Here is a 22,988-nt window from a genome sequence, read left to right on the forward strand (position 1 = left end):
GTCAAGAAACATTCCCCAAATCACAAAGCAGTAAGTGGAAATGCCAAAATTCCAATCTCAAGTAGCCTAACGCCAAAATCTGAGTCCTTAACTCTAACACTATGTGACCAACAAACACAACTCCCTAATATTAAAGTTACAACACTTTTCGGTGCCTAACCATTTCAGCCTTACCACTGGTCTAAACAGAATGACTACACTATCTGCATATGTGGTAAAACCCGCAGATCATTTAAAACTTAATTTTAACTCAAGGGTGCCTTGGTGTCTCAGGAGGTTAAGCATCTCACTTCCACTCGGGTCATGATCTCATTGCTTTTGAGTTCCAGCCCCGCAATGGGCTCTGTGCTGACAACTCTGAGCCTGGAACCTGCTTCGGATTCTGTGTCTCCCTCTCTCTCTGCTCCTCCCCTGCTTGCGCGCTTTCTTTCTCTCTCTCTCAAAAATAAATACACATTAAAAAAAGTTTTTAATTTAATTTCAACTCTGGGATCTGAACGTCTGACAGAGAGAAGCTTTCTGTCATTTTTCTTCCTTCTAAATAATACAGGAAAGGGGAGCAATGAAAGCATATATGAAGAGGAAAGAAAAAGGCTTTCCAAAAGCTTCATATTAGGTCGTTTTTCTCCTAGCGTCTTTGATTATGCTGTTTCAACTGAAAGATACCACGTAAGGTAGAACTTTGAGTCTCCCACACTCAAGAAGTTAAGAACCTACTGACTGCAAAAAACCCAAAGATTAAGTCTGTCAATTCTAAGTTTTCCCCAGAGATGAATTTATTGACTGCCCTCTGACAAGAGTGCTGGTAAAAGCCTGGATCGTAAAATTAGCCCAACACAGTAATGGTTCAGGAAGCTAACTTACTGCCCTACGCTTTCGCTTTTAAGTGTCTAAAAAAAAAAAAAGTATCTCAAAGAGACTCCTGTGTGACTGCACTTCCTATGATATAACCCAGCAGAGACATTTCTACCAGTGCTGAAAGGCAATAAAGAAAATGCTACAATTACTAATAACTTCAGCAAAACTGCTAAAGAAAAAAATACAAATGAAACTGGAAGGGGGCTCTAGGGACATCTCTACATAAAGTATAAGAAGAATTTTTATGAATGGCCACAATAAAAATAAAAGATATAACAAAAAGCAGGAACGTATTCTGGTAAACCACTAAGATGAAAAGATAACACCCTAACTTACAATGCCACTATCTGTACACTGGGTTAATTGTATTTGAATGAACTTTTCATGGAGGTGCCAATGAACACTTAATTGGCATAAAAATACTTTTAAAATTATGGTATCAAGTGTGATTATGTGACACTTAAATATTTTGTCTCCATCTGTTGGAAAATAACAGCACTATCCAAGGTAAATAACAAGTTTTATGAATGCTGGCAAAGTAGGAATTTCTAAAGAACATATGAAATCACATCTTTAATATTTATGTTATTTTCATAAAAGTTCAGACATACTGCTTTTTTATATTTTGTTACAGGATGTAACAACCTAAAGCATTATTATATCCTCACAAAATCATACTTTGTATTAATCCATTCAAAACAGACACTGAAATATGAAAACATTATCAAGTATAAAAATATAGATTTAATCAATTTCCTCCCCAACATATATAATTAACATAATCAATCTTTCCAGGTACTAACTTTAAACAAGGCCTCAAAAGACCGCACACATTTTATTTACTTTGTCCTATGTAATCTGAACCTTCAAAAATAATCCATAGAGGCTCATAATATGAAACCACCGGATTCCACATCAGATGATCAGTAAACTTACAGTTGTTTTTCAAATACAGAAATAAGCACAGATAATTACAGACTTAAAACCATCTCACTACACAGAAACACGCGATATTTAAATAATCAGATCTTCCCAATCTACCAACAAACTCTGGTCATTCCCTTACGAATACCAAGTTACAAGAAACGCCTGTGTGGCTACAACCAAAATGTAGAGATACCTTTAGTAACTGATGACACGTTACAGTCTTCTGGGGGAAGACCTGTACCACCATCTTTCCAGTATGGATTCAGTTCTCTTTCCAGCAGTCTGGACTAGAACAAAACGTTTTCAGAGGTCATAATTTTTTTAAAAAGCCGCCATAAAATACATTAATCAATAATATATGAGACTCAGTTAACAATTGTAAACCTGGACAAATAATTAAAACACTCCTAAGACACACTCTTCTGCAACTTGCAAAAATAATGCCTAAATTAACATTCGTCCAATGCTTCCAATGAACGCCTACTATGAATCAAAACTGTGGTAGATGCAGAAGATATAATAATCTGCCTAACTTGTCCCTTGCTAGATTAGGAGATAGTGAGGAATGGAGACAATTAACAAGTAACTGACAAGTGTTTTGAGGATGAGGTGCAGAGTGCTATAGCCACACATTACTTAAACCCCTCTCACACTGACAAATCAAAGACTTCCTAGAGGAAGTAGTACATGCAGTCTGAGACCTAAAGAGGAGGAGGGATTAGCCAAATCCTCTTTTGTGGGGGAAGAAGGCATAGAGATACTCCAGCGAGGAGTAGCAGCATATTTATAAAACCCTAGAGGAAACAGAAAACATAACACTTCCAAGGAACTTAAAAGAATTGAGACTGTCTAAAACCTAGAAGCATAAGTGAGTAGTGATAAGACATTAGGTTGTAGAATAATCAGGGACAAGGGCCACATGAGCCAGTTGAAACTGCTACTGGGCTCTCATAGCAGGGCGGTGGTGAATCATGGAAGTGATTGGCTTTGAATTACACCAAGAGCAAACTGGGTTCAGAGTAGAGGAAAGAGTACAGGAAAGCAGATCAGAGGCAGGAATCCAGTCAGACAACTGTGGTAATAATCAACAAAGAGACGACAGTAGCCCTGTCGCAAACCAAGTGCCTTCCACGTCCCAAGCACGGTGGCCGACCCTGGGGTTGCAATGAAGAAGCCAGAGTCCTTTCCACCAAAGAAAGGACCGTCTAGAGAAAGGAGAGAGACAATTAAGCAATTCCAATACAGGAAGTGCTATGAAGGTAAAGGGTGCTATAGAACCACATACAAGGGGTACCTGACTTGACCTGAGGAGGCCAGAAAATGTTTCCCAGGACTAACAACAATTATTAGAATTAATAATGGCAACTAGATGGAGAAGAATGAAGAGAGTTCAATGTCAGTTTCTAGTAAATGAGCCAACCATATTATTGAAAACAAAAAATGGTGAATAAAACTTTTTTAAAGCTTTTAAAATACATTCATGAGTTGACAAAAAAAGTAGAGAATCTTCAAAGTACAAAATTTAAGTTCAAGGTTAACGTGGAAGGCTAGGCAAAAACATAAGAATTTGACTTCTTAGAGTAGTTTGTACCAAAAAAATAATAAAAATTAAAAAAAGATTCTGGGGGCGCCTGGGTGGCTCCGTTGGTTGGGCGTCTGACTTCAGCTCAGGTCATGGTCTCACGGTTGGTGGGTTCGAGCCCAGCAACGGGCTCTGTGCTGACAGCTCAGAGCCTGGAGCCTGCTTCTGATTCTGTGTCTCCCTCTCACTCGGCCCCTACCCCAACTCATGCTCTGTTTCTCTCTGTCTCAAAAATAAATGAACATAAAAAATTTAAAAAAAAAAAAAAAGATTCTGTCACCTCCCTTGTTAGACTACTACAAAATCTCAAAGCATCTAAAATCAAGGTGTTTCTTCCAGTGGTCTTGTGCAGACACTCAAAGATCCACATCAAAGTCTCAAAAGAATACAAAAGCCTGACAGCATGAAGCCTGCTTAGGACATTTTGTCTCCTGCTCTCTCTGCCCCTCCCCCGCTTGCTCTCTATCTCTCTTTCAAAATAAATAAAAATAAACTTAAAAAAAAAAAAAAAAACAAGGGAGGCACCTGGGTGGCTCAGTAGGTTAAGCATCCAACTTCGGCTCAGGTCATGATCTCAATAGTTTGTGGGTTTGAGCCCCACATCGAGCTCTGTGCTGACAGCTCAGAGCCTACTTGGGATTCTCTCTCTTGCTCTCTCTGTCCCTCCTCCAGTCACACTCTCTCTTTCTCTCTCAAAACAAATAAATATTAAAAAGAAAAAACAATGAAATGCCATCTCTCACTATTAATTAGCATGACGAAAATTTACAAGTCTGACAATACAGATGCTCAGGACGGTAAAGAAACGCACACCGTCAGGGCAGCGTAAGCGACTATCTACACAGGACAGGTGAGTACCTTATAACCTGGCAACAACTCTTCTAGGTGTGCACCAAGGAGAAGTCCACATAAGGACCTTCGTCTAGCACTGTGTGTAACACTGAAAAACAGCAACCAATGCCAATGTCCACAGATAACCACAAGAAACGGACAGCTACAGAATGGCACAGTTAGATGACGAAAGACTGCACGGTGATTAGAAGGAATGAACCAAAATATGAATCAATCGCTAAAACACACTCAGGCCTTCAAGTCAAAATGGCCTATAAAGGTTCCATTCACTCATCACAACCTCCCTGCTCAGGACAAACAGAAAAGAAACATAAAATATAAAACATACTTCAGTTCAAGACAAGATAAACACCTCCACGGACCAGAAAGGTAATGCAAAGTGGAAACCCAGGCCTTACTGGGCTCTATGTGCAGGCAGAAAGCAACAGCCCTTCCTCAGTTTGTGTAAGATAATAAACACTACGAGTGCTGCAGTGAGATGGGGACGGAGCCAGCTTCAGCACACAAAGCTCAGGACTGGGGTGGGACACCTCCTGCTGGCAAAAAAAGGCTGAAAAGTGGGTATCTGTCTGTACAATGCTCTACAGACGAGGTCTACAAATAGATGACACAGGTCTACAGCGTATAGCAAAGTGCAGGCAGAGGCGGCCCAGAGGACAAAGAAACAGCCTTGAGCATTTGTTTTCACTTTTTTGTGACCTTCACCCAAAGAGAGATTGTATGTGTGAGTTTATACACAGTCTGTGTGTGTGTGTGTGTGTGTGTCGAAAACAAAGGTTGTAGGAAACAAAATGTATATTTATTACATGTAAAACTGATGACATTTTATATTTTAAGTGCTGACTGCAATACGTCAATTACATGACCCACTTTTGAAGAACACCAGGCTGGAACACCAAAGAAATGACATCCTCAAAAACAAGAAAAGATATAAAATCAACATGCTTCACACTGAAGCTTCCGTTCAGGACCATCATTTTAGACTCCTTCCCACTGTCTTCATGTTATCCACACTCTCATTACTAGAGTCAACATCTGATTCTAAGACAAGGGCCTTTTTTTCCCTCAAAATAAACCAAATGTTTATCACATGTTAAGAATATAATCATATGCAGAGAACAGCACACTCAGACAGATGTGCAGATGTTTGAAAACTGGCTGTTGTCACTCAATAGTCTAGATGATCTACTTGTGCTCCCAACAGTCTGAATTGTTACCTAAACAAAAATCAGAAACTACTACAGGTTTTAAACGTCTGAACTAAATCCAAGGATTTACAGAGCAGAAAGGTAAGTTCACAGGGAAAGGAATAATAAATCTTCTATACTTTCAAATATATCAAAAAAAAAAAAAAAAAAAGCACTACACACGGAGTTCTCTTCTAGCTGCTAAGGAAGACATAAACAACACAGTTTCTCAAGAAGTATATAATCTCATAAGGGAAATCAGAGAAAACTACTAAATCACAGTACTTTACAGAAAGCTACAAGTACTATACAGTAAAGGAACAAAGTGCTATGGAAACATAAAGACAGAAGAGATTTATTTCAGTTAAGGGAAACAGGAAAAATTTCATAGTACATATCAAGTTAGGCCTTGAAGGATAAACAAGATGCAGACTTATAGACTTTCTAATTCACTTAGAAAGAACCAGATGAGGGGTGCCTGTGTAGCTTGGTCGGTTATGCATCTGACTCTTGATCTTGCCTCAGGTATGATCTCATAGTTCATGAGATCGACTCCCACATCAGGCTCTGAGCTGACAGTGCAGAGCCTGCTTGGGATTCTCTCTCCCTCTCTCTCTCTCAAAAATAAATAAACTTAGAAAGAAAGAAACAAAGAAACAAAGGAAGGAAGGGAGGGAGGGAGGGAGGAGGGAGGGAGGGAGGGAGGGAGGGAGGAAGGGAGGAAGGAAGGAAGGAAGAAGGAAAGAAGGAAAGAAAGAACCAAATGAATAAAAATACAGAGATAGGAATTTGCAAACAAATATGAGGGACAGTGGTTAAACTAGCCTAGTTGAGGTACAAATTACCTAAGAGAAAGAGTCCAATCCAATGTGTCTGAACTCTATTTACAGCAGCTTTTGAGGGACAGGGTCTTTACGGGAGAAGAATAAATACAGCACCTTATTTTTTCAGCCCAGCCTCTGAACAAGTTAAGAAATGCAATAAAAACATAAGGAGATAAATGACAAAAATTACCTTTATTGCTGGTGAAGGCTAAATCGGAAGAGAATTTTTCTTTCAGTAAAAACCAAACGGGCCTGTTAACTGAACCCCACAATGAGGCACTTTCCCAGGTACGATCAGCACCGAACCAACCCCACCGCAACCGACTCCCCACATGGTCCCTGCAGGCAGCCTGTTCCATAAGCAGGCAAGGCTGGGCTAAGCCAAGTATGCCAGGTATATTCTTTCCAAATTCTCCAGAAGAATATTTACTGCAGAGCCTCAAGGACAGAATGAGGAAACAGGGTGACATGAGATAACCACTAGTGGAGCTTCTTCCACCCAAAAAGAAACATGAGAAATGGTGAAGACATTCCCCTCAACTCGCATCACTGAAGACTTCTACACAGAGTAACACCATGACCAGAGCTGTCCTGTCGAACACTTGACCTGACATCATTGTAGGATGCAGAGTGAAAAATGAAGAGGGCACTGAAACTGCCCACGCAAGAGTAAATCAGGGCCGGAACCATAACAACATCTAACCGCGAATGGGTCTTAGTCCCAGAGGCTGTCCTCAGTCCGTCACACGCATTAACTCAGCTCCAGGAGAGAGGAGGTAAATGAGGAACGAGAGGCCAAGTCAGACATACGTAAGTGGCATACATATGTATGTAGACAGACATAAGTGACAACTCAACTCAAGCAGGAGCAGCAGGAAGGAAAAACACAGTACAGAGACACAGGACAAGATGTGGGCACAGCAACAGATGCAGACTTAGTTGAATCAGAGAAGTTTATAGAAGAATTTGTAAGAAAAGATTATGTTAGTGAGAAATCCTGAAGACAAACCTGAAAAGGGGGGGAGATAAGCAAGAAAAAACTATTACCATTTCATAGGAAAATGAAGATAGCTTTATGGGACAGAATTTCTAAGAATAACTGATCACTATTTCACTCTGTAAAGATAGTCAAGGGTTTACTATGTTCTGTTGTCTGATATGGAGAATAGGCCAGAATAGGATATGAACAAAACAGAAGACCACAAGCCAGGGTTGCCCCAACATGCCAAAACGTTCGTGCCCGCAAACAGCGGAGGACGATTTCAGAAGCAAGCCTGTAATGACAATGGGTATTATCGGCTTCCAGACTTTGCAGGCTCTACTGTCCACAGGTTACCTCCCTACTGCTACGTGCACTTCCCCTTTCCTCTTTTGATACCATGACTCCAACTCCTTCAGGTCTCAAAGACAAAGATATTTTACAGAGCTCAGCCAAGATGCTCCAAAACTCCGTGGACTTCAATGTTCCGTGTGGAGAGCTGCTTAGCTAATAAGCCATGACCACGTGCCACACCCACACTTTCAGAATTAAAATTAGACTGGACAGTGGGACGAGGGAGAAAACAACACCGATCACAGGACTCTCACCATCACTCTCACATTTTTTGTTTATTTGTCTCTCTATGATGTGTTCAAGGTAAATTCTTAAGGATGATCTTCTTGTTCACTAATTCTCTCTTCAGCTGTATTCAATCTGTTGATAACTCATCTACTGAGTTTCTAATTCCAACGGTAGTGTTTTTCATTTCTACAAGTTCTTGTTGGCTCTTTCTCATATCTGCCTTCATAATAATCTTTTCCTTCTTACATTTTCCACATCTACTGGTACTGTATACCGCTATTAAATATCCCAACAGATAAAGCCTTCATGTGTCTGATTCTACTGCTTATTACCTCAGAAGCCTCTCATTCATGGACCAGCCTTGTATTTTCATGTATTTTGTGATTCCACATTGTGAGCTTGTTTCTGGAAAACCCGTGGTGCCCACAGCGACACTGCGGTCCTCCAGAAAGCCCCAGGGTTCACCACTGCCAAGCACTTCAAGGCACTACCAACACAACAGAGCCTTGAAGATTCTCAGACCACACAGGCAGCAGTGAAACCATTACAAATCCATGCCGTGAACCAAACTCAATACTCAGGCAACGATACATGCCTGGGATTTATAAATCTAGCATAGCATTCAGCTGACTTCCTACAGAAGATTCATTTCACTAGAACTTCTATCACACTTCATAGCTGTTCCCACTAATATTATTAACTACCACAGCAGAGAAAATAATACTTCACAAGCAAAACTGCATTTACCTAAATGTCTCACTGGTTAGTAAAGGTCAACTACAAGTTACAGCATTTGAAATATTCTCTTACCTGTTCTAGCGCTTGGGTTTTCTCTCGCTCTATTTTCCTGACAGTTTCCTTTGTAGCTTTGAGCGACGATGATGACACAGTTTTAACAGACATAAAATCAACAGTCATCCACTCATCTCTCTGTTTAAAAAAAAAAAAAAAAAAAAAAAAGTCACTTCAATCTAAATTGATTAGAAGTGAAAATAAACACTTGGTAATAACAGCAGGGATTCTGGGGGCACTGAAACCTGGATCATATCCTACATTCGCCTAACTTAAACAAGTTTTTTAGTCTCTGTATGCCTTAATCTCTCTCCTGTAAAGTGGAATAAATTCTTACCTTTTAGGACTGGTTCAAGGAGTAAACAAGATTTAAGGAGCGCAGTCCAGTGCCCGACACACAACAGGTATTCAAACACCAGCTCTTTCCACCCCTCTTCGCTGTGGCTCGATGCATTCGCACGTAGGCGGGTGAACTAGGGCCCCAAATTTGTGAACTACCCAACTCTAAATACTGCTGAGAGAAATGATGACATGGTGTGGCAAAGGGAAACTACTCAGCGGAGAAAGGTCACATACAGGTAACAGCACAGAGCTGCCAGGGCAGGAGGGCAAAGGGCCGCTTTTCTAGCAACAACTGGAAGCAGGAAACCCTCTGTGGGACTCAAACAGAGGGAAGTACTCACTTTCTCACAGAAGAAGAATGGAAGTCTAAAGACTAAGCAAACAGTACCACTGCCAGAATTATTTGTAAAAGTATACTGTTTTCACAGTCTCATTTTTCTCCCGAAGCAATTTGATCCATCTGTCATTTTAGCATCCATCTATTTTTAGAAGTCCATACTTCTTTCTTTAAAATCGGGTGACTTACCTGGACAACTTGGTTGCCTTCCCTTTCCGTATTTTCACCTTTCGCTTTCCAGGCCTTCTCCCTGCCAGGAGCCTGGGGCGGGACAGCCTCAACCCACTCGTCTTCAGAGCTCTAGGAACAGGCGGCATAGAAGAGAAGTTCTCAAACGTGCACACTTCCACATAAAAATTCTGTGCTGTTGTTAAATGGTAAATTCTTCAGTTTCCTAGAGAAAATTCTTAGAGTATACTTCCCCTTGAAAAAGCTACACTGAAAATCTGAACAAAGAACCTGTAAACCCACTCTTTTGGGACAAGCCCATGAAACACCAAGACTGTTTTCCTGCCAGGGGAAAGCAAAAACAAAAGATCAGAAGTGACAGCAGAGAACTCACTTCAACACAGAGCTGCGGTTCCTACCAACATTAAGTGATATCGACATCTTTGTTTAACTACAACAAGGGAAAAAACACCCAAGTAAATGACTCTGCCTCTAAGTTTCGAGTTTTTGGATTTCCCTGGGTTTAAAAATGCAGAGATCGCAGTGAACAGCCAGACTGGTAAGGCACTTTGTTAATGTGTTTAAATACCAGATTATTAAATCAGCTAGGAAGTATTTAGCCAACATCCCCTATGTGCTCAGCATTATGCCAAGTTCTGGATTTTGTTTTCCACAAATACATCAATCAACTCCTTCTATGTTAAGTACTGTAATAAGTACGTTCACATATGTTCTCAAGCTGACTCCTTAAAACAACCCTACATAAAATACTATTTGGTTTTACAAATAAGAAAAAGCTTCCCCAAATTAGGTAACTTGCCCAAGTTCCACGGTATCCAAGCAGGAGAACCAGAATAGAAACCTAGATGTGTCTGGCTCTAAAATCTCTTTGGAGCTGTACAATGGAAGTGTAGGAAAGACCCTAGAAATCACCTAGCACACAACACTTGCTAATGTCCCACAGAGAAACCTGGAGGCCAAGGGAAGCAAAGGTGGGTCTCCTGAATGAGAACAATATTTTTTCATTCCACAAAGTTCTTTTTTTTTTTTTTAATGTTTATTTATTTTTGAGAGAGAGAGAGACAGAGCATGAGCAGGGGAGAGGCAGAGAGAGAGGGGGACAGAGAATCTGAAACAGGCTCCAGGCTCTGAGCTGTCAGCACAGAGCCCGATGCGGGGCTCAAACTCACAGACCGCGAGATCATGACCTGAGCCGAAGTCAGATGCTCAACTGACTGAGCCACCCAGGTGCCCCCTATCTACACAAAGTTCTTGATAATTACCTAACCAGAGAACAAACATATGTCTGGTAAAAGGTATAATCTACTCAGAGAAAACATATTTGTCTCTGGCATCTCAAGTGCCAACTGTTTCCCAATACAAAGCAGACTTCATTCATTCATTCATTCAGACCTTGATTTGGACTTACAGAAACATTAGAGCTACTTACTGACATATATAGTTAAAACTTTTTAAGATAACCACTATGAACATATTTCTGGTCTAGTCATATTTACATTGTCAAACCAACTTAGAAAGGAGTGCACTTGTCGTAATGAGCACAGGGCACTGTATGGAAGTGTTGAATCACTATATTGTACACCTGAAACTAACAGAACACTGTATGTTAACTAACTGAAGTTTAAATAAGAACTTTTTAAAAAGATCAATTTAGCAGCCTGGTTCCTACCACTTGCTGTTACCCACTGAAAGGAAGTTTATAATCTGAAAGCACATCCCTCGGGTGCCAATTTGCTAACATCAAGCTAAAAAAAAAAAAAAATTGTTTACATTAGCTTTCCACAGGATTCTGTTAAAGGCCTTCCTTTTAAAAAAAAAAAAAAAATAGGGATGCCTGGGTGGCTCAGTCAGTTAAGTGTCTGACTTCAGCTCAGGTCATGATCTCGCAGTTTGTGATCTCAAGCCCCGCGTCGGGCTCTGTGCTGACAGCTGGGAGCCTGGAGCCTGCTTTGGATTCTGTGTCTCCCTCTCACTCTGCCCCTCCCCTGTTCACACACTGTCTCTCTCTTTCTCAAAAATAAATACATGTTAGGAAAAAAAAATTTTTTTTAATAAAAAAATATATATAATTTATTGTCAAATTGGTTTCCATACAACACCCAGTGCTCATCCCTACAGGTGCCTTCCTCAATGCCCATCACGCACTTTCCCCTCTCCCCCACCCCCAACAACCCTCAGTTTGTTCTCTGTATGTAAGAGTCTTATGATTTGCCTCCCTCCCTCTCTGTTTGCAACTATTTCTCCCCCTTCTCTTCCCCTGTGGTCTTCTGTTCAATTTCTCAAGATCCACATGAGTGAAAACATATGGTATCTGTCTTTCTCTGCCTGACTTACTTCACTCAGCTTAATACCCTCCAGTTCCATCCACGTTGCTGCAAATGGCCAGATTTCATTCTTTCTCATTGCCAAGTAGTATTCCATTGTATATATAAACCACAACTTACTTATCCATTCATCAGTTGATGGACATTTAGGCCTTCCTTTTAAGATTTATATTTTTAAGTAATCTCTGCACTCAGTGTGGGGATCGAACTTACAACCCCGAGATCAAGAGTCACGCACTCCAGCGGCTAAGCCAGCCTGGAGCCCCTCGAAGGCCCTCCTCTAAAACCACAGATTTTCTGCATCCTACTAGCTGCTAACCTGCGAGTCAGTGATCAGAGCCACCAGCTGCTTAACCACAGCTGCAACCGGTGGCCACTCCATATCATGACCTACAACTTCAGTTGAGCTAGACTCTCATTCACAACCAGTATTCCTCTTACTGGCCCCTGGTCAGTTCTCCCTTTCATTCCCCTGGCTCACTCCCCTTTGAAGATGTATCACTCTTACATTTACTTGTGTAACTATCTGATTGATGTCTCACTCTCCCACTGAGCAGTAAGTTCTAGGAAGACAAAAACCGCTTCTGCTCTCACCTAGCTCGTATCCCCAAGGACATAGTTTAACACCTTAGCAGAGAGGTGATGCTTATTATATTCTTCAACATCTTCCTCAAGTTTTCTATCAAACCCCATTCACCACATACTCAGCTAGTGGATCTCTCCTCCTCCTTGACCAAGCAAAATGATGCCACCTTAACTTCCTACCCAACCCCCAACAAAATTATGTACACTTGTGCATCTCCTTTCCTCCTGTTAATTCTTCCTATTCAAGGCAGGTGCTCCTCCAAAGATCTTGGTCCCAACCATTCCTGTTCCTCCAGGACAATGCACCATCAATTATCTCCTTCTCTTGTAGCCTGGTCTACAAGAAGCACTCTATTGGCCTAGAAATATGCTCAAGCATTTTCCATCCTGTGTGTGTGTGTGTGTGTGTGTGTGTGCGTGCGTGTGTGCATGTGTGTGGGTATGTGTGTGTACATGAGTGAAGAAGAGGAACCTCTGTTGGCCTTATGTCTCCCCCTGGCAGCAATTTATCTTCCAACTTTTACTCTAAGCCAAAATTTTCAAAGAGTAGTCTGTAGCCACTGCCTTCACATCCCCACAAAACTCTACAATATGGGTAAGGTTCTCACTAATCTGCTGAAATTTCTTCAAAGGTCACCACCGGCTGCCACTTTGTCCAATGCAGCAGAACGTTTCTGAATACAACTCTCGATAACTCAACTTCCTTGATTTCCAGGACCTTTCCCAGTTCTGCTTCCATTCTTGCTTTCTTCTCCATTTCCCTTATGCATTTTTCCTCCTTTGCTCAGCCCCTAAATATCAATGCTGTGTGGGGTTCCTTTCTTGGCACACCAATTTTTTAATCTCTAAACATTCCCCTTTGGCCATTAAATCCACTCTCATGCCTTGAACTACCATCAATTGTGCTGATATCTTCCAAATTGGTCTACCCAAAGTGTCGGTGATTTAACCAACTACCTACCATATTTGGATACCATGCTGAACTCAATAAACACAAAACATACACCCATTGTCTTCTTCCACAAAACCTGTTCCTCCTCCTGAATTGCTGAACTGAATCACCTGGTACCACCAACCACCCACTTAACCAAGTCAACAATCTTAGGATCAACTTTGCCCCTCCCATCAAAACCTACTATTTTCATTTCCAAAATATTTTCTCAAATACATCATCCGGTGAACACCACATGCCTACCATGGGACCCCACTTCCACCCCTGGCCATAACTGATTGGTTCAAAGGTAGGATTCTGACCCAATTGATATCAATCTGAGTTACTCTCCAGGAATGTGAAATCAAAACGAAATGGGGCTGCTCTAAACTAAAGAGAACTGGAAATGCATTGGCAGAAGCCATTTTTGCCATGAGGATAGAATTCAGCAAAAAACTGATCTGTTACCAAGAAAAAAAGTGAACTCGGAGAAAAACAAAAATGGAAGATGGCAAGACAACTCATAAAAGCATTACAACTCTAGTTCCAGCCATTCCTGAAGGCCAGCTTCATTCCCACACCTAGAGGTACTACGAGACTTTTGTACTCTAATAACAAATTGCCCCCCCCTGGGGCGCCTGAGTGGCTCAGTTGGTTAAGCGTCCAACTTCGGCTCGGGTCATGATCTTGGGGTCTGTGAGTTCAAGCCCCTGCATCAGGCTCTGTGCTGGCAGCTCGGAGCCTGGAGCCTGCTTCAGATTCTGTATGTGTCCCTCTCTCTCTGCCCCTGCCCCGCTCTCTCTCTCTCTCTCTCTCAAAAACAAATAAATATTTTTAAAAATTAAAAAAAAATAAAATAAAGTGTGCCCCCCCCCCTTTTCTGGATAAGCCAATTTGTTTTATCTCTATTGCCTGGAACCAAAAGCCCCGACTAATACACACCTCTGCTGTCCATCCTTGAAGCATCCTAGGTCAGGTCTTATCTCACACCCAGACAACTGCAATAACCTGGACGCCGGTCCTTCCTTCTCCAATCTCCACCCTAGACACATCTGGAGAAACAGAAAGGGCACATATGACCCCTTCTATGGCTCCCTGTGACAAAGCTCCTCTTCTTTCTTACCAACAGAAGCCAATCTCATTGGGACACCTACCGTGCCTCCCTTGCTGCTAAGCAAAGCCCTACGGTCAAGTGTCCAATGACACTGAAATGAAGGTATTATGTGAGACTTTCTGGAAGACAAATTATGAAAGAGAGGGTCCCCTTTCTTGTTACCTAGATGAAGAGGTAATGCTATAAAGATGAGGGACGGGCAAAACAGAAGAAGCCTTAGTCTCCAAAGACCACACGAGTCCCAGACTGCCTACCTGATTCTTTCATGAAAGAGAAAAGTTAACTATCTTGTTTAACCTATGGCTACTCTGAGATTTTCTGGTAAATGCAAATGAACCTAATTAGAGGACACACTTCCTACTGAATAGCGCCAGAGCTCTTGGTTTACAGGCCCTATCAACTCTTCCATTTTCATCACCATCCACTCCCCCCTTGTTTTGTAACCTAGTGCTATCATGTTGTTCGTAGTTCTATTCACTTACATATACACATACACACATACACCATGTTATCTCACTTCCAGGCCTTTGCTCTCACAATTCCTTGTGCATGAAATGCCAATAACCTTCTGTGCCTGGCTAATTCTTAGTCATTATTCAGGTCTCAACTCAAATATTATCTCCCCAACAAGTCTGCAGATGAAATCCTCTTTCCCTTAATACATTGTTCTGTCTTGGCATCAGGAGACTGCATATTGAAATTATGTATCTATTTATCTAGCTACAAAATGAGTTCTCCAAAGGCCTGAAAAAAAAACTATTTTTACATTTCGTGTGTCTATACCAGGGTCTGACAGAGTTGGCATGCAATAAAGGTGTACCTAAAATTAACTAAATCCTCTTTTCCTACCCTTCCAATAGCCCTAATCAGAAACATTAATCGGCAGGCAGCATTCAAGCATTAAATACCAGGCACTGAAGGAAAGAAGCATCAATGATACACTTAGTATTCTTGTTATTTGTTTACAGAACGGTGATACCTGCACCATTGTGTACAAAGTGCCTGCCTTCATTCCCTGTCTGTTAACTTTGTTTCTCACTTTCACCATTGCACAGTCAGCTCACTACTTCAGCATGGCTGCTATTTCCCTCTCCCCAATATGCTATGACCTCAGTCCTTCTGCGGATTTCAGTTTTTCAATCCTCCATTTTACCTTGAAGAACTCCTACACCATCAAGCTTAATGTGCTTGACCTAACAGAGCTCCCAGAACTCTTGTTCTCATATGCAGCCTTTATAATAACCATACCCCTGATCCTATCAGCCAAAATCTCTAAGATGGAACCCAGACAGCAAAGTGCTACTAGTAAAAATCAAAGGAACTTAAGGACTTCTGCCTCTGGCCGTGACAAAATAAATGGCATCAAAATAGAAATACACAGAAATAGAAATAATAATGGAAAATGTTTGAAGCTCTATTCGGAACACTGAATCTCAGTAATACCAGGCCGTGATCCCTGAAAAGGGAAACAAACGAGGTGAATGTTATCATTACTATCTCCACAGCTTTTTGCCTCAAAGCACTTTCCAGACCAAGGCACAAGAAAGGGTTGACTCGAGCTGAATATTACAATCTTACTGAGCTAAGGAAACAGAATTTGTGTTAGATGATTTTGCCTAACTATTGGCTAATGTTAAGCGCTGTGAGCACATTTAAGGTGGGCTAGACTTAACCATAACAATCAGTAGGTTAGGTGTATAGAGTGCATTTTTGACTTACGATATTTTTAATTTACAGTGGGTTTGTTGGGACATAACCCAACTGTAAGTCAAGAAAGATCTATAATTACATTAAACGTAAATGATCTAAACCACTGTTATCCAATAGAATTTTTCTATACTACACTGCCCAATACAGTGGGCATAACCTAGCCATAAGTGATAACTAAATACTTAAAATATTTGGCAGAACACCTGGGTGGCTCAGTTGGTTAAGCGTCGGACTTCGGCTCAGGTCATGATCTCACAGTTCATGAGTTCAAGCCCCACCTCGGGCTCTGTGCTGATAGTTCAGAGCCTGGAGCCTGCTTCAGATTCTGTGTCTCCCTCTCTCCCTGTCCCTCCCCTGCTCGCATTCTCTCTCTCTTTCTCAGAAATAAATAAACATTAAAAAAAATTTACAAAAAATATTTGGCAAATGAGAATGAAGAAATGAATTTTCAATCCAATATTACTTTAATGAATTTTAATTAAAATTTTAAAAACCACATATGGCTACTATATTAGATAGTGCAGAAAAGCCTCTAATTAAAAAGGAAGAAATTGATAGGTTAGATAAAAAAGCAAGACCCAAATATACACTGTCTACAAGAATACTTTCAATAAAAACAAAAGAAATTAAAAATAAAGGAATAAAAAATGAAAAAACAAATAACAAAACTGAAGTTTATTAACATGAAACAAAGTTACCTACAACAAAAGTATTACTAGAGATAAAAAGAAACATTTCACAAAAATATAATGGCCAGTTCATCTAAAAGATATAACAATCCTAAATGTGTACATACTTAGTAAACTTCAAAATACATAAGACAAAAACTGACAAAACTGAAGGAGAAATAGACAAAAATCTACTACAGTTAGAGATTTTAATACTGCTCTCTCAATAACTGACAGAAGAGAAAAATCAAAAATCAATAAAAATATAAAATACTTAACACTATTAATCAACTTTCCCAAACTGGCATTTATAGAATACTACACCTACCAACAGCTGAATTCACACTTGTTTCAAATACACATGGAATTTTCATCAAGATAGATCAGAGGCTCGGCCCAAAAATAAGTCACAGTAATTTTTTTTTTCCAAAGTCCAAGATTCAAAGGATATTTATTGTTAACCTACACATGAGGGTTTTTTTTCTCTTTCTTTTTTGAGTACAGTTGACCTACCAAGTTTAGTCTCAGGTGTGCAACTTAGTGATTTGACAAGTTTATACATTATGCTGTGCTCACCACAATGTAGCTATCATCTGCCCCGTTACATTGCTTTTACATCACTGCCTATATTCCTTATGCTCTGCTTTTGATTCCCGTGACTTACTCATTCCTTAACTGGAGGCCTGTACCTCCCTCTTCTAGTCACCCATTTTACCCAACCCCCCTACACCCCTCCCCTCTGGCAACTATCAGTTTGGTCTCCATATTTACAGTTCTTATTCTTTTTGTGCATTCATTCATCTTTTTCAGGTTCCATTTATGATAGAACCATATGGTATTTGTCTCTCTCAGTCGGACTTATTTCACTTACTGTAATACCCTCCAGGTCCTTCCATGTTGTCTCAAATGGCACAATCTCATCCTTTTTTAAGGCTGTGTAATATTCCTCTGTGTGTGTGTGTGTGTGTGTGTGTGTGTGTGTGTGTGTACCACATCTTCCTTATCCATTCATCCGCTGATGGACACTTGGGCTGCTTCCAAGTCTTAGCTGTTGTTAATAATGCTGCAGTAAACATAGTGGTACATATATCTTTTCGAGTTAGTGTTTTCATTTTCCCTGGGTAAATACCCAATAGTGGAATCACTGGATAATCACTATGCAATGCCCTTGTCTCTGTTGTAGTCTTTGTTTTAATGTCTATTTTATCGGATATAAATATTTCTACCCCAGTCTACTTTTCCACTTCCATTTGCGTGGTGAATCTTTAGGTCTGAGGTGAGTCTCTTGCAGATGGCTCTTGGTATTTTATCCACTCCACCACTCTGTCTTTTGATTGGAGCATTTAGGCCATTTACTTTTAAAGTAATTATTGACGGGGGCGCCTGGGTGGCTCAGTCGGTTGAGCGCCGACTTCGGCTCAGGTCACAATCTCGCGGTCCGTGAGTTCGAGTCCCGCGTCGGGCTCTGGGCTGATGGCTCGGAGCCTGGAGCCTGCTTCTGATTCTGTGCCTCCCTCTCTCTCTGCCCCTCCCCCGTTCATGCTCTGTCTCTCTCTCTGTCTCAAAAATAAATGTTAAAAAAAAAAAAAAAACGGGGGCGCCTGGGTGGCTCAGTCGGTTAAGCAGCCGACTTCGGCTCAGGTCACGATCTCGCGGTCCGTGAGTTCGAGCCCCGCATTGGGCCCCTGTGCTGGCAGCTCAGAGCCCGGAGCCTGTTTCGATTCTGTGTCTCCCTCTCTCTGACCCTCCCCCGTTCATGCTCTGTCTCTCTCTGTCTCAAAAATAAATAAACGTTAAAAAAAAAAAATTTTTTTTAAATAAATAAATAAATAAATAAAAATTAAAAAAATAAAGTAATTATTGACGGATATGTACTTATGGCCATTTTTAAAATTTGTTTTCTATTGTTTTCATAGTTCTTTCCTTTCTTCTCTTGCTCTTTCTTTGTGATCAAATGATTATTTACAGTCTTTTGTTTGGCTTTCTTTCTCTTCACTTTTTGAGTCTATCATAGATTTCAGGTTTGTGGTTAGCATGAGGTTCATACATAACATCCTAAGTAAACAGCTGTCTATATTAATTTGATGGTCATCTAAGCTCAAACATTTTCTTAAAAAAAAATCTTTTTCTCCTTCTCTTCCCTTTTTACTCCCTTTCCCACATTTTATGTACGTGTTGTCCTATTTTACATCTTTTTATTCATATTAATCTTATGTCTAAGTATGGCCATTTCTTTTCCACTTAAAGAAGTCCCCTTGGGGCACCTGGGTGGCTCAGTCAGTTGGGCTGCTGACTCCAGCTCAGGTCATGATCTCACGGTTTGTGAGTTCAAGTCCCACATCGGGCTCTGTGCTGATAGCTCAGAGCCTGGAGCCTGCTTTGGATTCTGTGTCTCTGTCTCTCTGCCTCTTCCCCACTCATTCTCTCTCTCTCTCTCTCTCAAAAATAAATAAACATTAAAAAAAAAAAAAGAAGTCCCCTTAACATTTCTGGTAAGGCTGGTTTAGTAGTGATAAACTCCTCTATCTTTTGTTTGTCTAGGAAACTCTTCATCTCTCCTTCAAATCTGAATGAAAACCTTGCCAGGGAGAATGTTGTTGGTTGTAGGCATTTTCCTTTCAGCACTTTGACTATGTCATGCCACTCCCTCCTGGCCTGCAAAGTTTCCGAGGAAAAATCAGCTGACAGATAGCCTTATAGGTTTTACCCTGGTAGGTAACTTTTTGTTTCTCTCTTGATGTTTTTAAGATTCTCTTTTTATCTTTAACCTTTGACACTCTAATTATTTGGTGCCATGGTGTAGACACCATCTTGTGTTCATCTTGTTTGGAACTCTCTGTGCTTTCACTGACCTTTCACTCAAACAACTCTCTCCGAGGTATAGTTATACAACTTATTATATATGTAAAAGTGTACACATTGTATGTTGCAACAAAAAGACTTATCTACTGAGCTGACCATTGAATGACGAAGGGATTATGGGTGCTGATTCCCCACATAGTCAAAAATCCACATACAACTTTGACTCCCCAAAAATGTAACTACCAATAGCCTATGGGTGCACTTGAAGACTTACCGATAACATAATCAGCAAACATGTATTTTGTATGTTATATGAATAGTTATGCACCTATTTGTACAATAAAGTAAGTTAGAGAAAAGGAAATCATAAGGAAGAAAAAATAGAGTACTGTACTATATTTATCTAAAACACATCTGCTTGTAAGCGGATGCACAAAGTTCAAGCCCATGCTGTTCAAGGGACAACTGTATTTGTAGGGAAGAACAAAGAGAAATAACAGGCAGTGTGCCTCTAAAAGGAAGCAAGCACCCTGAGTCAAATTATTAAATGTTTACTCCGCCTGCCAGATCCATCCCCATGGGACAGGGATGCCGAACCTGTGATCTCTGCCTAAACCCCAGGGAGTTTCATAAATCCCACTGAAATAAACAACTTTAAATACAAACTTCTTTTCACAAAGATGATCACTCACTTCGTTCAGTTTCTCAACAGGACCAGCAACTCAACACAGAGCTGTGGAAACACCGTTTCTACCTTCTTTCTGCTCTAAGACTTTCCAACTCACTTCGTCCTGAATTATATTTAACAAAATTTTTTCTGTAAAACCTAAATATTCCTACCACTACAAAATATGCTGGCTACCTGACCAAAGTATCCAGTGTGGATAAAGTATCCACTGTGAATTAATAAACTGCATTCTCACATAAGACAGGCTTCCACGAGCCATTTATCATCTCAGGGGTACCGCCACACGCTCAGTTTCTGAAACGGCAAGAGGGCTAGACTTGGGAATTTGGTGATTCACCTGCACATATAACCCTCTGAAGATCAGACCTAGAAAACCAAACCATCCCTCAACATCTATAGCCCATAGCTCTCTAAGCACCATGTACCCCTTTCTTCCTGAAAATACTCATGAGAGGCTTTCCCTTCCTCTGTGAGTCCTCTCATCCCAGAACTGGCTAGAGACGCACTGGGGCCACATCCTATTGACCATGAAGATAAATATATTACCATGTCCTATTTTAAAGAATTGTTAATTTCTACTAAAAAAAATAAACAAGAGTAGCAGACTCACAAATGTCTTAAAACTCTTTTCTCTTATGTGTACACAACTGCTCTTTCCCTGCAGCTCCTTCCAATTTCCAGCTACTTCTACTGAACAGCCTTTACTCCTGCCTGGCTCTTCAGTGTTGTGCCCCCCTTTTTCTTCAGTGTCCCTGGACAATTCATCTATTCTCATGGCTTCACAGAGCAATGACTCCCAATTTCTAACTCCATCCTCCTACCTTTCTCTGTAACCTAAGATCCACGTTTCCAGTATTTCCTGGACATCTCCAAGTCGAAGTTTCCCAGGCGTTTTCATACCCTAACTAGTCATGTTTTTTAAGTTCTCATATATTTTAAGTTCCTAAACATCATTCCTTCAAATACAATTTTCTCAAGCAGCTGCTTTGGCTGGCTTTAATACATACTTACCGATGAACTATCAGTTGACTCCTTGCTTTTTTCATACTTCTGTTTCTTACTCTTTTTTTTCTTCTCTTTCTTTACTTTTTTTGAGTGCTTGTCTTTTTTCTTCTTTTTCTTCACAGAGTGTTCCTGTAAATAATCATTTTAAAGAGGTGAGAAAGGAATTTAGTTTTATCTTACTTTAAAACAAGCATTTTGAAAAATCACCCAGTAGAGGAGGGGCCAACACGGCAGAGAAGTAGGGAGATCCCAAGTTCCCTCGTCTATCAAACAAAGCAGCGTTGAAGCTAAAGGACTGTGAATTCTGAGAGTCCGGGAGGAAAAGAGACAGTCGCTTCCAGGGACCCACAGGGACAACCTGACTGCCGTAAATGCATGATTCTGAACTGGGAGAGATGAAACGAACGGAGGAGAGGGATTCCCTTCTGCAGAGACACAAAGGGAAGAGAAAGTGCAGCTGGGGAAGCATAGGACTGTATCTGGACAAGAGAAAAACCTCAAACCAGGACGGAGAAAAAGCCCATCTCTAACTGCAGGGCTTGCTCCGGACTGGGCCAGCTGTCCGGATCACGCGACTGGGCAGGAGGGGAGCCAGCCCCAGGCTCGGGGACTAGGTCGAGGGTGCGGTCTGCAGTAGGAGAAAGCGATCCCCTCCCTGGAGTGCTGCGGGAAAGGGCAAAGCCTGCTGCGCCTGCCAGTCGGGGACCACGTATCCGGCAGCATGGAAGGGTGCTTCCCCAGTACCCGGGCGCAAGGAGCGGGAGTTTGAGTCCCAGCCAAGCCCCAGGCATGGGAGTCGGTGGAACAGGACAAACCGCCTTGTTTGCATCTGCAGCACAGTGAGAACGGCTGGAACAGAGTGGTTTGGGACACTCAGTCACAGGAGGAGAGACTGGGTGTCGCTATTTTTCTCCCCACCACCACCAAGGGGAGACTTTCTCTCCAAGGGGAGAAATACAAATCAAAGCCTCACACCGGTCAGAGTGGCTAAGAGGAACAACTCAGGAAACAACAGGTGGAGAGGATGTGGAGAAACAGGAACCCCCTTGCACTGCTGGTGGGAATTCAAACTGGTGCAGCCGCTCTGGAAAACAGTGTGGAGGTTCCTCAAAAAATTAAAAATAGACCTACCCTATGACTCAGCAATAGCACTGCTAGGAGTTTACCCAAGGGATACAGGAGTACTGATGCATAGGGGCACTTGTACCCCTATGTTTATAGCAGCACTCTCAACAATAGCCAAATTATGGAAAGAGCCTAAATGTCCATCAACTGACAAATGGATAAAGAAAATGTGGTTTATATATTCAATGGAATACTATTTGGCAATAAGAAAGAATGAAATCATACCATTTGCAGCAAAGTGGATTGAACTGGAAGGTATTATGCTGAGTGAAACAAGTCAGTCAGAGAAGGACAGATATCATATGTTTTCACTCATATGTGGATCTTGAGAAATTGAACAGAAGACCATGGGGGCAAGAAAAGGGGGAAAAATCATTACAAATAGGGAGAGAGGCAAACCACAAGAGACTCTTAAATACAGAGAACAAACTGAGGGGTAAAGGGGGTCGGGGAGCGGGGAAAAGTGGGTGATGGGCATTGAGGAGGGCACCTGTTGGGATAAGCACTGGGTGTTGTATGTTAGCCAATTTGACAATAAATTATATTCATTAAATAAATAAATATATAAATAAATAAAAGCATCAG

General features: G+C 41.1%; 1 protein-coding gene across 2 annotated transcripts in view; it reads right to left on the minus strand.

Moving 5' to 3' along the window:
• CWF19L2 (CWF19 like cell cycle control factor 2) overlaps positions 1-22,988 on the minus strand; it is a 150,988-nt gene that overhangs the window by 123,161 nt on the left and 4,839 nt on the right. For both annotated transcript variants that reach the window (XM_058686629.1, XM_058686630.1), the window contains exons 3-6: positions 21,285-21,407; positions 9,452-9,562; positions 8,602-8,721; positions 1,979-2,072 (exon numbers count right to left, since the gene is read on the minus strand). In XM_058686629.1, coding sequence (XP_058542612.1) covers positions 1,979-2,072; positions 8,602-8,721; positions 9,452-9,562; positions 21,285-21,407 — 448 coding nt within the window. The remainder of the gene's footprint in view (positions 1-1,978; positions 2,073-8,601; positions 8,722-9,451; positions 9,563-21,284; positions 21,408-22,988) is intronic.

This window comes from Neofelis nebulosa, chromosome 10 (genome assembly GCF_028018385.1).
Source record: "Neofelis nebulosa isolate mNeoNeb1 chromosome 10, mNeoNeb1.pri, whole genome shotgun sequence".
Classification (NCBI taxonomy): domain Eukaryota; kingdom Metazoa; phylum Chordata; class Mammalia; order Carnivora; family Felidae; genus Neofelis; species Neofelis nebulosa.